Source organism: Amphiprion ocellaris, chromosome 5, assembly GCF_022539595.1.
Source record: "Amphiprion ocellaris isolate individual 3 ecotype Okinawa chromosome 5, ASM2253959v1, whole genome shotgun sequence".
In the NCBI taxonomy this organism is placed as follows: domain Eukaryota; kingdom Metazoa; phylum Chordata; class Actinopteri; family Pomacentridae; genus Amphiprion; species Amphiprion ocellaris.
Genome location: NC_072770.1, coordinates 28,697,206 through 28,714,117, shown reverse-complemented (window position 1 = coordinate 28,714,117; position 16,912 = coordinate 28,697,206). Strand labels below are relative to the sequence as shown.

The following is a 16,912-nucleotide window of genomic DNA, read 5'->3' as shown; positions in this document are numbered from 1 at the left end:
CATTTCTTAAGGATTGATCAAGAAATGGAGGATTGATTTAACTGCACTCCGAGGAATATTCAGTGACTTGGAAGACTTGCTTGGAGTGTTCTTTTGTCTTCATGTTGTAGTTGTAGTCCTGATTCACCAGTGACAGGATCTTACAGATATACGTCTCTTTATACTACAATCACGAGACAGATTTGCTGTATTTATATGATCTCTATTTCACTAATTGTGAGACTTCTAGCACCAATCACCTGCACCTGTGTTGAAATAGGTGAGCCACTTTATTTATGCAGTCACTTATTTTACATTGAACATTTTTTTTAATGAAATGCCATTACTTTGTAGAAATATTATGCTTTTTTATTTAAAAAAAAAAGACAAATAATAATATAATCGTAAGTTCTTGGGAAAACCTAGTTTTAATTTAACTACAAAATATTTTTTTTTTACATTTTGTATTTTCCTAAAACGAATAGTAATAATCAAAAGACACAATGAGAAAAAAAACGTGTTTTATTTTCATGCTTTTATTTTTTAATAGTGTCTTGTCACTTCTGGCAGCCATCTTTGTTTCGGCTGGGGAAACGGTTAAAAATCGTTGTAATGAATAGTTTTGTTTCAGGTGAAGACAGAAGTTGTGACACCGCATGAAAATGTCTTAAGAGTAGAAGGTACGTTTTCGAACGATGTGTTTCGTTTTGTTTGTGGGTTTAACAACGCAATTATTTGTAGCGACAGGTTCAACGTTGTGTGAAGCTACAGGTGCCATTACACATCTTTCTTCTAATTTACCGTTAGAGTTAAGCTAAGCTAGCTCCGCTGTCTGTTTATGGAGCTCCATAAATGACCCCAAAAAACAGATTTAAATATCGACAACTAGCACCACTAAATTAGCTTATTCCAGGACACCTTATAGATAACTCGATAACATTGTATGCCTGACTTTGTAAAGCAGGTCTTTAGCTTACAATGTGAAGAACTGCCATTTGAAAGCAGATAGAAATATTAGCAAGAAACTGAGGCAGTACAGTGGGATAACGATCATTTATGTGTTTTGTGACTATATTTAGACAGTAGTGGTGTACCAGATTGAGAAACTAAACATATTCTTGGTTTAAATTACAGGAAAATAAAACAACTCATTTTAAATGTTGATTTTTTTGTTGGTTAATTATGCACATAATTGGATTTAGAATGTTCTTTAGTTTAAGTGGATAACATTTCAGAAATCCGAAATAGAAGGAAAGTTGAGTGTTCGATTGTTTTTTTCTTTAGTCCTGTCATTGCAGTAGAGTTAATATGTAGCGAATTAGTGAATTTGAACTAACTTGGACCTAGAAGAGCTATAGGTCTAATTGGTTATATGTGATATTGTCTGTATAACATTATGCCATGTAGCCTACTTGATTCTTAAACAGGGTTTTTCTTGCATAGAGGAATTTCTGGCACCCTGTAACTAGTTTGAAGCCAGCACCAAAGGAAAATCACTAATGCTGAAATGATAAGAATTAAGAATAAAAGTAGAAATTTCCCTTTTTAAAACATGTTTTGCCAATTAGAGGTTTATTTATTCAACGTAATAGGTATTTTTATTTATCAGATGGTTGGAAATAACTGCCAAAACCCAATAAAAACCCAGTTATATTTAATTTTAGAACGTACTTAGTGAACGTGTACCTAATATAAATCTGAATCCCCTGAAGGCTTGAAAGATTTAATCTGTAATTTCAGTCACTCAGAAAGAAAGATGTGGGCACAGAATATGCAACAAGTTATCTACTTTTTATTGACTAAGTTATGACAGCATGCTAAACATGCTAAAGTGAACAAGTAACAAGATATTCATATTGTATGACTTCTTGTTACTGTATTATCTTCATGTCTTCGTTACTCCTCCGCTTCCTTTGTCTGAAATGGCAGATAAATGGCATGTAAAAGATCTGACCAGTTAATCAAGTTTTATTAAATAGCATTTCTACAAATTTGACTCATATCAGATAGCTCTTTTGTTACCCTGCCAATTTCTCGACTCTTTGCCCTCATCTTGTTGACTTGGGACTCAGCGATGTCAGCACGCTCCTGAGCCTCTTCCATTTCATGCTGCACCTTCCTGTACCTGGACAGGTGACTGTTGGCCTGCTCCTCCTGTATGGTAAGCCACAGTAGATTTAAGACCTGCAGACTGAATGACATTCTCAAACTTAGTGTCATTATAAGAATTAGGTGTACTCACCGCCTCCTCAGCCTGTCGCTTGTAGGATTTCACTTTCAGCTGCAGTTTGTCCACCAGATCTTGGAGTCTCGCAATATTCTTCTTGTCCTCCTCAGTCTGATGTAAATCATGAATCACATGATTGTATTATAGACTTAATACTTGCATACGTGGGATTTTTTCATTATTACATACTATTATGATAGTTTATGTAGGTGTATAAGTAGCATTTGACCTGATAAGTGAGCTCCTTCACTCTTCTCTCATATTTTCGCACTCCCTTGATGGCTTCAGCACCACGCCTCTGTTCTGCATCAACTTCAGCCTCCAATTCACGAACCTCGATGGAGGAAGAATTAAGTGATTTTTAAATGCAAATGTTGGCCTACTTTTCAGTAATTTTATGTTGTGTGCTCCTCATGACAGTTACCCTGGCCTCCAGTTTCTGGAGCTGCTTCTTGCCACCCTTCATGGCCAGATTTTCAGCTTCATCAAGGCGGTGCTGCAGGTCCTTCACCGTCACCTCCAGGTTCTTCTTCATCCTCTCCAAGTGAGCACTGGTGTCCTGCTCCTTCTTTAGCTCTTCTGCCATCATGGCAGCCTGAAAATTTAAAGATTTTGTATTGATTCAGCTATCAGACTGCTTTATTTGGTGCAGAAATGTCTACTGCAAAGACATGCATCAGGATGACTCACATCAGTGATGGCCTTCTTTGCTTTTTCTTCAGCATTTCTTGCTTCCTGGACAGAATCTTCCACTTCACCTTGGATCTGAATCAGGTCAGCCTCCAACTTCTTCTTTGTATTTATTAGACTGGTATTCTGCACAAATAATAGTTTGGAATATGCACTGTAACTTTCAGTTATCAGGTATTTCACATGCCCTTATTTGAAGCATCATTTACCTGAGAGTGCAGCAGTCCCACACGCTCGCTAGCATCCACCAGCTCCTGCTCAGCGATCTTACGGCCTCTCTCAGTCTGCTCCAGTGCAGTTCTCAGCTCTTCGATCTCAGCCAGCATCAGGTTGTTCCTGCGCTCCACCATTGCAACCTGTTCTTTCATTTCATCCTGACTTCTGATAGCCTCATCTAGGTGCAGCTGGGCATCCTAAATGAATATTAAAACATGTTTGCAATGCAGTCTAAATAAAGTTACCTCTAGTTACAATATTATTTAATAAGCTACCACACCTTAAGCTGTCCCTGCACATTTCTCAGCTGTTTCTGGGCTTCAGCTGCCTGGCGGTTGGCATGGCTCAGCTGAATCTCCATCTCATTGAGGTCTCCCTCCATCTTCTTCTTGATTCTCAGGGCATCATTCCTGCTCCTGACTTCAGCATCCAGAGTGCTTTGCATGGAATCAATCACTCTCTGGCTGTTCCTCTTAATCTGTTCAATCTCCTCCTCCTTCTCTGCAAGTTTTCTGTCAATTTCGCTCTTGACTTGGGTGAGTTCCAGCTGAATGCGGAGAATCTTGGATTCCTCATGCTCCAGGGTAGCCTTGACACAAAATAAAAACATTTTGTGTAGCTTCAGCAAAATTAAATTCAATTGTGTTTGATCAGAGGTATTTTGTCAGACAGTACCTCTGCCTCCTCTAGTGAAGTCTGGATTTCGGACTTCTCTATCTCTACAGTCTTTTTCGATTTCTCCAGTTCATGAATTGTTTTTCCAGTCTCGCCGATCTGCTCAGTTAGATCTGAGATTTCCTCTGTATCAAAGTAAAAAAAATTTTTAGATTTATGTTTGAACTGAAATAAATATTTTGTTTGGAAGGCATTTCGATATAGATTTAAATATTTAGAATATACAGTCCACTTACAACTGGAACAGAAAGAATTGTATTTGTTACATTTGTTAGTTCGAAATTTAAGACCATGCACAATAAGTCTGTTGGTCCACTGGAGGGCACACTGTTCTCAAGCTGTCATTTCATAAAAAACATATGACAAAGCTTTGTAAAACTCTGAGTGTACAAAGAAAAATCAGTAGTTAAATATGTACAATATTACAAAGTTAGACCAATATCATTTTTTTCCCTGTTAGTTGACTCAATATATAAAACTTTGCATACGTTGCAGGTTTTTGTTCTCCCTCTTCAAGGTCTCCAGTTGGTCCAGAGCTTCTTCATAAGAATTTTTCAGCTTAAACATCTCAGTGCTGAGAGAACGAGCTTCTTTCTGTGCTCCCTCCAGCTCAGCCTGACTTTCCTCATACTTCTGCTTCCATTCTGCAAGAACCTACAAACATAAAGAGAACCCATTGATTTTAATCACTCCTAATTCTATGGCCTTTACTAAAAATCAAAAGGCAAAAATAAATACTGTACCTTGTCAAAGTTCCTTTGCTTCTTGTCAAGGTTAGCAGCCAGAGCATTAGCTCTCTCCACATCGATCATCAGGTCCTCCACTTCACCCTGCAGTCTCTGTTTAGTCTTTTCCAGAGAGGCACATTTTGCATTCACAGCCTCGATGGATTCCTCTGCATCCTGAAGGCGCTGGGCAAGCTTTTTCCTGCAAAAACAGGTTATCAGGAGTCACAGAATTAATACCAGACAATCAAAAAATGTTAGACTTAATGCTACTCTACATCTCTAAAAGCTGATCGTGTTCTCAGTGCCTGAATTTATCATTGGTAGTGTTCATGCTACGTTAAACCTGAAAACTTACTTTGCCTCCTCCAGCTCCTCAGTGCGCTGAATAGCATCAGTCTCATATTTGGATCTCCACTGAGCCACCTCGCTGTTAGCCTTGGACATGGAACGCTGCAGCTCAGCTTTGGCCTCCTGCTCCTCCTCATACTGCTCTCTGAGCAGGTCGCAGTCATGACGAGCTGATTGAACAGCATGAGCCAGGGCATTCTTGGCCTTGCAGAGAAATGGAGGTGTTTTTATTAACTAAAATTTGCCTAATTTGAAGCTTTGAATTCTTTTAACCATGCAACCCTGCAGTTCTGTGACTGTTTTTAATGTGCACATACTTTAACTTCCTCTTCAATATGCCTCTTGAGCTCTTCAGTCTGCTGAGTGTAAGCCTGCTTGCTCCTAGTCAACTGAGAGACCAGGGCTTCTTTCTCCTCGAGTTGGCGACTAAATTCCCCTAAGGTGAGACATACACTTAGAATCCAAATGCAAATATGGGCATTTTATCAGGTGTCCAAAATATGAAATCACCATCCTCACCATTCTCTGTTTGCAGTCTTGCCTTTTGTACTCCAATGTCATTAAGTTGTCGCACATGTTCATCATTTTTGGTCTTCATCTCACTCAGTTGATCCTCAAGAGAGCGACACATTTTCTCCAGATTTGCCTGAAATTAACAAAAGCTTTGTTGATCTCAAGTAATACAACGTAATCTAACTCAATAATAGCCAAAATAAAGGCAGAAGAGTAGCTTAAATTGACTCAGTTGCCTGGGAATCTTTTTGCTCTGTAGTACCTTGGCCTTAGCAATACCCTCCATGTTGCTGCTGAGGTCATCAATCTCCATTTTGTATTCGCTTTTCTCTTTCTCCAGCTTCTGTTTGACTCTCTGGAGGTTGTCAATCTGTTCTCCCAGCTCTGCCACACTGTCAGCCTGCTTCTTGCGGAGAGTTGCAGCGGTGGCTTCATGCTGTAGTGTGGACTCTTCAAGATCACGACGCAGCTTCTGAAACTCGGCCTCACGCTTCTTGTTCATTTCAATCTGAACAGCAGTTGCTCCTCCAGCTTCTTCCAGCCTCTCACTGATCTCCTCAAGTTCCCTGGAGAGATCAGATCTCTGCTTCTCCACTTTGGCCCGAGCAGCTCGCTCAGCCTCGATCTCCTCCTCCAGCTCCTCAATACGAGCCTAGAACAAAGAAACAAACACAGCCACATTTTCATATATTTGTCATACATTGATGAAGCATATTTAAATAATTCAAATTCAGTGGACTACTTTTATTAATATTAAGATAAATAACTTACCTGAAGTTCTTTGATCTTTTTCTGAAGCTGAGCACAAAGTGATTGCTCATCCTCAATTTTGCTAAGAAGCTGGCTTGTTTCAAAGTCCTTCCTATGTGGAAAAAAATATTTAAAGAAAAACATTACATCCAGAATTATTAATTTTTTGTGTCTTGAAATAGGCAAGACCAAAGTGTGATTTTTACTTCTGAGCTTAATTTCCTGATGGTTTATTGTTGATCATTCTTTTTTTATTCTTTAACTTTGCATAAAAGCAGAATGTTATTGTTACTGTCTGCTGGACAAATACAGTTAGGTCAGACATAAATACAATACTTAAACTGATTATTTGCATAATTTACTCACTTTTTTATTTTCTCTTCAGACTGCTGCTTGTCATTTTCTAGATCCATGATGGTTTCCTGGGCCAGTTTAAGATCACCTTCAAGCTTTCTTTTGGCTCGCTCAAGGTCCATACGGAGCTTCTTTTCTTGCTCCAAGGAACCTTCAAGCTGTTTCGAATTAAATGAGGCATTAAATTTTAGTTTTTCATTGCCAAGGAGATTTAAATCACTTTCTGTCATTATTACTCACATCATCCACTTGCTGCTCCAGCTTGGTCTTGGCCTTCGTCAGAGTGTTGACTTTGTCTTCCTCTGCTTGCAGGTCATCGAGGGTCTGCTGATGGGCCTCTTGGAGGGCTTTCTTCTCTTTGGTCAGTTTAGCAATGGTCTCATCTTGAGAAGTCATTTCCTCAACCAAGTTTTTGACCTACATTTGCAATATTATAAAAGGGGAGTTGGTATTCTGCTAAGAGTGGACTTTAAGGCCTTATGATTGATACACCAACCTTGTTCTCAGTGGCATGTTTCTCCTTTTCCACTTTGGCCAGGGTGAGCTCCAAGTCATCGATGTCTTTCTTTAACTCAGAGCACTCGTCCTCCAGCTTCCTCTTCTTTGCAGTCAGCTCAGCATTAATTTCCTCCTCATCCTCCAGTCTCTCAGCTGTCTCTTTAAGTTTAGCCTCAAGCTGGATTTTAGCTTTAATGAGCCCCTCACACCTTTCCTCTGCATCGGCGAGGTTTTCACCTTCCTACATTTACAAACACATTTAAATGAATAGATAGTTTTGTATTTGTAAACACCTGGATCACTAAAGTAGAAAAGTCCTTGGTTCCATGTAAGATATGCAGTAGCATAAAATGAAAATTATGAAGTCAACTGTACCAAACCAAGTGTCTTAAAAAGCAATTTCCCCTCCCAATTTAACGTACAGACTGAATTTGTAGCTGCAAGTCATTCTTCTCCTGTAGCAGAGAGACCATCTTCTCCTCCAGTTCTTTCTTCTTAGCCAGAGCCTTTGCAAGCTCCTCCTTGGTCTTTTCAAAATCTTCTTTCATTTGGGCCATCTCTTTCTCAGTCTCTGCACTCTTCAGCAGAGGTTTTATCTTGAAGTACAGCTTCATCCATGGCCAGGTTTTGACATTCATGAATGAACGGATGTTGTACTGGATAGAATAAATTGCCTCCCTGGGGATAACAGATTTTGAGGGACACCGATTTTTTTTAGATATTGAAAGCTGCAACAAAAAGTATAGGTTGAACCCCAAAACACATAATTCAGTTAGAAATTACATTCAGGTTATCATCTTCATTTCAGTACCTGCGCTCCATCATCTTGACAAACTCTCTCCTCATGAGGAAACCCCTACAGAGAGCCTGAGTCATTGTGACCAGGATGGCAAGTTTTTCATCTCGCATCTCCTCCAAGGTACCCAACAGACCAGCTTTGAAGAACACCTGAAAAATAGTGATGTTATATATAAAATTATAAAGCTCACTGACAGCGTCAGAATTTAGCAGCAGTTTTAAAGACACCCACCACAATTTACATATTAAGTTACCTTTGTGTGTCCGAATTTGTACTGAGTGTGGTCAACATTAATAGAGCCCAAGAGTTTCTCTGAGGCCTTTTTGTTGTCGATGAATTGTCCCTCAGGGATGACACTGGCATTCAATACTTTGTATCTGATAGGGGATATATTGATTGTTGAGAAATAACTGATCACAAAATTGTGAAAAATGTGGTTCATTCATACTTACCTCTGCTTGAAGTCACCATAGAGGATTCTGCTTGGGAAACCCTTCCTGCAGATCCTGATGCCCTCCAATACACCATTACACCTCAGTTGGTGGATGACCAGGAAGTTCTCCATAAGACCTTGAAGTCATGCTAAATTCAGTTTTGTATGGCATAATTAAAGTTGCTGCATAAATTAATATTGATATTAAACCTACCAGGAGTCTTTGATTCATTTGGAATCAGACAACGTACAAAATGAGGATGAGTGCTCCTCAAGTTGGTCATCAGCTTGCCCAAATTCTCCTGAAATATGGAAAAATATGAATTGTTACATTATAGTAAATAAATGTCACCTTTATTAGAATCTGGGAATTAGGAGGTGTGCAGATTTTACTGCAGGTACACTACCAATCAGAAGGTTTAGAACACCCCATTTTTTCCATTTTTTGTTTGGAAATTATGCATGTTAATGTGTTATTGTACTCTGAAATGAAAGCATAGTACAGATAAACAAATCAAGTAAAAAAAAAAAAAAATCAATTTAGAAACCAAAATGTATTCTAAACTTTTAGCTCATCAATGTAGTCACCTTTGGCAGATATAACAGCTGAACACACTCATGGCATTCTTTCCACAATGGAAATCAAATACTCTTCAGAAAGTTCTTCCCAACTGTGTTGCAGAAGTTCCCATAAATGTGTGGCACTTGTAGGTTGCTTTGCTTTCGCTCTTCTGTCCATCCCAAACCAGCTCCATGGGGTTTCAGTCTGGAGACTGTGCTGGCCACTCCATGTTTTCAAGCTTACCATCTTGTCCTGTTTTTCCTAAGATAGTTCTGACATAGCTTGAACTTATGTTTGGGGTCATTATCTTGCTGTAGGTTTAACCCCTGACTAACTAGGAACATACCAGAGGGTATTGCATGGTGCTGCAGAATGCTGTGGTAGCCGTTTTGGATTAGGGTACCTCTCACTCTTTCGTCTACTCGACAGCGTACAAAAATCCTGCGTGATGAACCAAAGATTTCAAATTTTGATTCATCAGTCCATAATACCTTCTTCCAGTCTTCAGTAGTCCATTGGCGGTGTTTCATGACCCAGGCAAGCCTCTTTTTCTTATTCTGACGTCTTAGGAGTGGCTTTCTTGCTACAATTCAACCTGTCAAACCTGCAACTCAAAGTCTTCTCTTCACAGTTGAAACTGAAACTTGCTTACTACGACCACTACTAAACTGTGTCACTATTTTTCAGTTTTGGGTAACCTTACCTTTTTTTTTAACCTCTGGCAGTTCACCACTTACCTTTGTACCATTTCAAGGTATTCACTAGACTTGAACTACTTGAATTTCAATTTTAAAAAATGGAAAAATCGGGGCGTCCTAAAACTTCTGACCAGTAGTGTAGGTAATGAGTCTGTTATTTGTGGTGCTCACCCTAAACAGGGCAGATACAGTCTGGAAAGACCCACCCTTCTTCTTGCCACCTTTTTTACCACCACCTCCCTCAGCTGTAACATGATGAATAAATGTCAAATATTTACTTATGTAGATTTTTTACATTTAATGTAAAGACTATTCTGTTATACCACCAACATACAAAACTGGTGTACTGTGAAATTTAATAAAAAAACAAAACAAAACAGGTACTCAAATTCTGTTCCAAAGTATATGATCATTACCTTCTGCTGAGGCATGTGATGCATACAGATGAGCCAACAGCTTTGTTGAAGACTTCTGGTAAAGCTGCACCACAGAGTCATTCAGGGGGTCCTTGTTCTTGTCCAGCCAGCCATTAACATTGTAGTCAACAGTGCCGGCATAGTGCACCAGGGAGAAATGGGCCTCAGCTTTACCTTTGGCAGGTTTTGGTTTCTGGAACGGAGCACTTTTTCCAATATGCTGGTCATACAGTTTGTTCTTGAAGGTCATGTCTGTTGCCTTGGGGAACATGCACTCCTCTTCAAGGATGGAAAAGATGCCCATTGGCTGTCATGATGAAATGATTATTTTAAACAAAACTTTCAAGTCATCAGATTGTTTCTGTGTATGTCAGTATACAGAACAGCATGCCGCTCACCTTCTCAATAAGCTCAATGCAGGCAGCTAAGTCCATACCAAAGTCAATGAACTCCCATTCAATTCCCTCTTTCTTGTACTCTTCTTGCTCCAGGACAAACATGTGATGGTTGAAAAACTGTTGCAATTTTTCATTGGTGAAGTTGATGCACAGCTGTTCTAAACTGTTGAACTGAATGTTAACAAGAGAAAAGTGGAATACAATTTAATATATATTTGTATCAACCCCATATGACTTGCTTAATATGATTTAAATCGTTTTTGGACATTTCTTTATACGTAAAAACAAACAAAAAAATATTTAACTGTATCCCCAAACTTACATCAAAGATCTCAAAGCCAGCAATGTCGAGCACACCGATGAAGAATTGTCTTGGCTGTTTGGTATCCAGCATCTCATTGATTCTGACAACCATCCACAAGAACATTTTCTCATAGACAGACTTGCAGAGAGCCATGACAGCATTGTTGACCTGAATACACAGATGGATGTTGTCATATCACTTAATAAAAATGATTAAAACTTTCAGGGGTTAATTAGGAGGTTTTGGAGCATCACAGGACAGTATCAGACTATTTCACCTGTGGGACAGTCTGACCCTTTGTCACAAACTCATTTCCGACTTTCACCCTCGGGTAGCACAGTGCTTTCAGCAAGTCAGCTGAGTTTAGACCCATGAGGTATGAGATTTTATCCGCAACTGAAAAAAGAAAAAGAAAATTTAGTAAAGCAGTTTAGATTCTGTAGAGAAAGGAAGGAATCTGTTGCAGAGGAAGTTTTCAAACGTGATGCTTGTAACACAAAAGAGAAACGTTAAATGTACCCTCAGTGCCATCAGGCTCAGCCTGCTCTTCCCTCTGTTTCTGCTTGAACTTCATGTTTCCATGATGCATCACAGCTCCAGTCAGCTTGTACATGCTAATCTTCTCCTCTGCAGTGAAGCCCAGGATGTCAATAGCAGTCTGCATACATTCAAAGAAACAAAATTCATCATTTTGATAAAGCCCTATAAATTAGGACACGCTTAAGGGCAGATTGTTATAATGCTGTGTATTTGGTCATTTTCTTACATCAGTAGCAATGAATTCTTCAATGTCATTGATACTCTTGACAGTGATTTCACCCTGACTGATCATGCTATAGTCGTAAGGGTTGGTGGTGATGAGAAGAGCCTCTGAAGAAAGCAAAAAAAAACATTTTACTATACTAGAATATACACCAAATTGAAAACAATCTGTGATTAATTAAGTAATCTCATACCTATTAGCTCAGGTTTGTGGCCTGTCATGAGCTGATAGAAGATGTGGTAACTCCTCTCAGCAGACAGCTGGAACGTCACTCGAGACTTCTCCAGCAGATCTGTTTGGATTTAAGTTGTAAATAAGTAAGGGAAATCTCTTTTGGAGTGCAGCTGAAGAAATGCATGACGATTTTAAAAAATACTTACATGTTTCAATATCCGCTGAAGCCAACTTTCCAGTTGAACCAAAGTGAATTCTGATAAATTTTCCCTTTGCAGAAGCAGATTGATATCAAAATTAAAAGTCTGTTACAGTGAGTGATTGTCACCAAAAAATGGTTTATGATTTCAAATTACTGGGAAATCATCAAAATAACTTACAAAACGTGAAGAGTTGTCATTCCTCACAGTCTTGGCATTACCATAAGCTTCCAACAGAGGGTTTGCTGCAATGATTTGATCTTCCAGTGACCCCTAGAGAGAGGATTAATTCTGTCAATCTAACAATACTTTGTTTAATTTTCAATTTCACGTTAATATTGTGTAACATCATTTACCTGCATTTTTCCAGGAACTGGCTCTGGTTTCTTTCCTCCAGACACTGCGATTGTTGCAAAGTACTGGATGACACGTTTGGTGTTAACAGTCTTTCCTGCACCAGATTCTCCGCTGTGTTGAGGGGTGCGTTCAGAAATATCATTTAAAAATCACAGTTGTTACTGTTTTTGGAAATACCTAAACTTGTAAAATTTGTTCATACTTACGTAATCAGGATTGACTGGTTTTCTCTATCTGTAAGACATCAAAATGATATATCTTTGTCAGGAGTTCTGAAGTCTGGCAGCCGTATTTCTGAATACATAATAGTCTTCACAATGATCGATACCTTGGAGCATGAACTGATAGGCGTTATCAGAGATAGAGAAGATGTGGGGTGGAGCCTCAATCCTCTTTTTGCCCCTGTATCCTGCAACCACCACTGCATCATACACTGGGAGCCACTTGTAGGGGTTCACAGTGACGCAGAACAGTCCTGAGTAGGTCTGTGGAGACAGACAGCATCATTCGTGACTCACAGTTTTCTGCAGTCATCCTCCTGTTTTATGTACTGATGTGATGGTCAGGTCAAACTCACGTAGATCATCCATGCTGCATAGCGCTCTTTGAGGTTATACAGCACAGCAGGCTCACTGAGATGGGTCATCATGGCCATGTCCTCAATCTTATCGAATTTTGGAGGGTTCATGGGGAAGACTTCATCTTCTTTGACTGTGATAGACTGTCAAAGACACAGAAAAAGCCATTCAGATGTTGCTCAATGTGTTTCATTTCAAAAGATTCTTCAATGCTCGTCTCAAATTAATATTTATTTCCTTTGCAAACCAATTTTGAAATATGGAATAAACAGCATGGTCAAGAAGTCAGAAAAAAATTGTAATTTTACATTTGTTTTAAATATAATCCAAAATATTTTTAGTTTCATGTTATCAGCTTGTGTATGCAAAGTTGAATGTCAAACAATGTTCCCCTTTTTGTTTTCAAGACAGCAAGCACATGAGGTGCATTGGCTCCACAAGGTGGTGCAAAACCTGATAACCCATGTTGTGTCAGCATGATTTACTGATGTTTTAAGGAGCTTCTTATAGTGCCATATATGCTTGACTTTCGCACTCTTCAAATGTCTCCGTCAGTGTCATTGGGGTTGAGATCAAGTGACTCCACAGTCTTCTTTGGTCTTCCAGGAGTTCTTGCAATGCGGCACATTGTGTTAAGGGTTGTTATCCTGCCGCAGTAGGAATCTTTCTCTACAGTGATGCAAGCCAGAGGGTGAAATATGTCTCTGAAAGATAGAGTGATACTTCTCCTGTGGTCAGGGTGTTGCAATCATCCAACTCCAGAGTAGCAAAACATCATCAGACTTGAATATTCCCACCAGCATGTTTCACTGTGGGTTTTACATTGTGAGCTCATTCTCTCTCCTGTTCATCTCCTTACATACACATTTCTCTTACTGCCACAAATGTCAAATCTGGAGTCATCAGTGAATAAGACCTTCAGAGCCATCCGCTGTTCTTGTGTATCGTAGCCCACATCAAGCTTTTGGCCTTGTTCAACTCCTGAGAAGTGTTTTTTTTTATTTTTGTGGAGTGTTCTTCATGTAGCAAATTCTGGCTTTGTAATGAAATTGTTTTTCTATCTCTCAGGGAACAAAGCTTGATGTGTTGATCTTCTGATAGTGTGGTGACTTTTGGTCTGCCTCATCTACTTTCTGCAAAGCATTTTAGAGTGCCATGCACTGCTCACTAGCTGTCTTTGATGCTTGGAAAGCTGCTCTTTGTTCAGAATAACACTATCACTTTCACTTAATTCGGATGCCATGCTTCCCACTATCACAATGCTGCTTAATGAGAAATGTTCTGTTGGAAGTACAGTTATATTTGTAGCAGAGAAACTATGGCTGCAAGACAATGCCAAAAAAATTTGAAATAGTGCAGTAGTGCATCTTCAAACTTTCTCATATCTTCTAGGTGTACATAAAAAATTGATTGACTGTGCTCTTTGGACCGCACTGTATGCATGTTTATTTTTAATTAAAATTTTATTTTAAACTACTCTTTTAAGTCACCATGTCAGAATTATCATATGTCACATCGGTCCACACACTACATAAAACAGTACTACGACTATTAACTGTAACTCCCCTACAGTAAGGTCTAAAGTAGACCCTCACTGTAATTATTTCTGTTTTTAACTTTTTAGATTTGATTTTGAACTGCATTTTTACATCACCATGTCAGAGTTATCATATGTAACAGCTGTCCAGATATTAGATCAAACTATTCTAAAGTAATGTGAAGCTGTTCGTCCTATTGTTGCCTACTCACTTTTCCACACAGAGTATCCACGGTGGCTTTGCCGCCTTCTCTCTTCACCAGTTTCCCTTTGAGGTACATTTCATTGGGCTCAGCAACAAAATAGGCTGTCTTAGCATCAAAGGGAATGTTTTGTGCCTCAATTCGCTCTCTTTCTGGCTTGCGGAGATAAATGGCCGCCGGGCCAAAACACTCCATTTCCGGGTCCGAACTCATGATGACCCTTTACTGCAAGTGAGGAAACAACACAATAGTCATTCATTTTAAAATCCAGAAAAGTAGACAGATGGGTACTCTGAATAGTAACTTCTACTATGTCAAATTAATGATACAGCACTGCAGTCAAATTAGTGCTCTGCCATTAAGAAGGGTTAAATACAGGTAGCTACTATCACGTCACATCTTTAATAATTACCAAAAAGTTGTGATGCTCACAACAGTAGTACATATATAGTACATATGTGTTGTTACTTATTTTTCTTCTAGGACAGCTAATGAATCTGATTTACCTTTAGAGCACACCAGGTGAGCAGAAGGGTTTGTTGCAGGCTTTAATGTGAACTTCTGAAAAATAAGGAGCAAATATTAACCTCTTTATACTTTAAAAAAGTATACAGTTATTTTTGATAGATTTTTAATCTGATAAAATGTTTGTATTTAATACACAATATTGGCTTATTTTGCTGTGATGCCTGAAAGTACTATAATATAAATGCCCCTTTGAAACTTACCTTTGCTGGGTGGATGTGCAGGTGGTGGTGGTCTGCTGCTCCTTTTATATAGAGTGATGGGGACCTACTGCATGGGTGTTGCTGTATTTGGTCATGCCATCTGGTGTTATGCTTGTGCAGTAATTCTTCTCTCTATCCATGCCATTACGAAGTTTATGTGATGTCCTTCGTGTCAGATGATTGACAGGTTTAAAATTTGTTGGGAATTTAAATTTCAGTGTTGAGAATTACATTACTGTGCCTGTGATTACTGGCAAACAGTTAGGTTGTTGTCTTGCCGTTAGTGTTGCCTTTGATCATATTTATTGTTGGAAAATGTAAAGAGGAGTGCAACATCTTGAGCTCCATGCATGTGTTTTTTGACTTGCTATGCAGCATGCGTGTAAGAACTTGGCTCTGTTTGTGTTACTGTTTATGTAAAGAAGGTACAGATGTACCTGATCAAAGTTAAGTCAGCAGTTACAGACAGTCCAAAGGTGTGACTAATGCATCTTTTTAATGTGCTTTGGCACAACAGTAGCTTCTTTGCAATGCTTTGGAGAAGCTTTAAAAAGTCACTGATATACAGTTTCAGAGTCCTTACAAGTCAGAAATGATTAAAAAATGAAATGAGTGCCAATGAGCTTTAAAGAAAAGGAAGGATTGCCAAAGGATTACCTCTCACAACAGTGCCAACAGCTGTTCTTATTCTTGTTCTTAGGGGAGACACAAGGGGGACTGAGACAATCCCTAAATGTGGAGCAGCTGAGTGATGGATGCCAGCTCTTCTTCCTTTTTGTCTTTTAAAAATGACCTCATGATTAGGGATTTCCAGTGTTGATCAAAGTTCACAATTCTTCTGTGAGCATTTTTAGGGCATTCGGTCTTAAGCTGTTTTCTTCGTGGAATGTCTATAGATGATGCTGCCATTGAAGATCAGTAAACATTTTTGCCAGGAATATGACACACAGACGGCACAATTTAAAAGTGTGGGTAGATGACCATTAGGCACTGTTTCCATTGGAAAAAGGATCAACTTACAGCAGTGAAGAAGAAGAAGAAATTCTGAAGCGCTTACCCACAAGATATAATGAGCCTCTGTCTTCAATGAACGTGTTACATGATGCCTGCTCTGAAATCTTCTGTCTTATTAGGGCAAAACTCAAATATAGCACCCGGCTTGTGTTGATACTCAAGCCAAATGCCACATGCTCAAGAGGCTTATTGTGTTTTTACGGCCTTTTGATCTACGTCTGTCAGTTTCTTCATTTGTCAAAGAGCAACAACTGGGCTCGAGATAATAAACCAAGGTGAGTGTTGAGTAACATACCAGTCTATTGGCTGACCACTAAGAGCATGGATATACATTTACAGTAGCATCCATGTTTGTAAGTACGTTTTAGTTATATATCTTAACTGTACTTATGATTTTGCAGTTGATTTATTACTTTTTTGAATTTGAAATGGTAAAGAAAGGTGTTGTATCTTTGTTTCAAACTTCAGTAGCAGGTGCATGTAAACAGTAATTGTAACTTCTATTGTCATTTCAGCTTCTTTGCAGAGTTTGAATATATGTTGTCTGTTGTGTTATGGCAATCATTCAGACTATTTTGTATCAGATTTAGAGTATAAGAATGGCAATTTGAAGCATTAAAAGCATTTGAGCACCTGTGTTTTTGGTTTTTAAAACAAGGATGTATATATTGACCTTGCAAATAGTGCAGCCTGTAAATCAAGGTCCTCATCTGTCTCAAGGAGGTGGTTTCTTTTAGAGAATTTCATTATTAAGCTGTTTTGACACCGCT

At 38.9% G+C, this 16,912-nt stretch overlaps 1 protein-coding gene across 1 annotated transcript; it reads right to left on the bottom strand.

Moving 5' to 3' along the window:
* Positions 1 to 1,751: 1,751 nt before the first annotated feature.
* On the bottom strand, positions 1,752 to 14,967 carry LOC111563230 (myosin heavy chain, fast skeletal muscle-like). The gene is made up of 40 exons (XM_023262201.3): positions 14,907 to 14,967; positions 14,410 to 14,625; positions 12,660 to 12,803; positions 12,411 to 12,567; positions 12,289 to 12,316; positions 12,082 to 12,193; positions 11,906 to 11,998; positions 11,732 to 11,795; positions 11,545 to 11,643; positions 11,355 to 11,458; positions 11,108 to 11,246; positions 10,866 to 10,984; positions 10,607 to 10,756; positions 10,285 to 10,455; positions 9,887 to 10,193; positions 9,642 to 9,715; positions 8,425 to 8,512; positions 8,230 to 8,347; positions 8,031 to 8,154; positions 7,790 to 7,926; positions 7,401 to 7,656; positions 6,977 to 7,219; positions 6,721 to 6,897; positions 6,493 to 6,638; positions 6,148 to 6,238; positions 5,639 to 6,028; positions 5,383 to 5,509; positions 5,181 to 5,299; positions 4,871 to 5,067; positions 4,531 to 4,714; positions 4,276 to 4,441; positions 3,788 to 3,912; positions 3,393 to 3,701; positions 3,106 to 3,309; positions 2,897 to 3,022; positions 2,631 to 2,801; positions 2,436 to 2,540; positions 2,222 to 2,317; positions 2,002 to 2,133; positions 1,752 to 1,896 (listed from the first exon to the last, which is right to left on the bottom strand). The coding sequence occupies exons 2-40, from the start codon at positions 14,611 to 14,613 to the stop codon at positions 1,876 to 1,878; spliced, it is 5,817 nt and encodes a 1,938-aa protein (XP_023117969.1). The 5' UTR covers positions 14,614 to 14,625; positions 14,907 to 14,967; the 3' UTR covers positions 1,752 to 1,875.
* Positions 14,968 to 16,912: the final 1,945 nt, after the last annotated feature.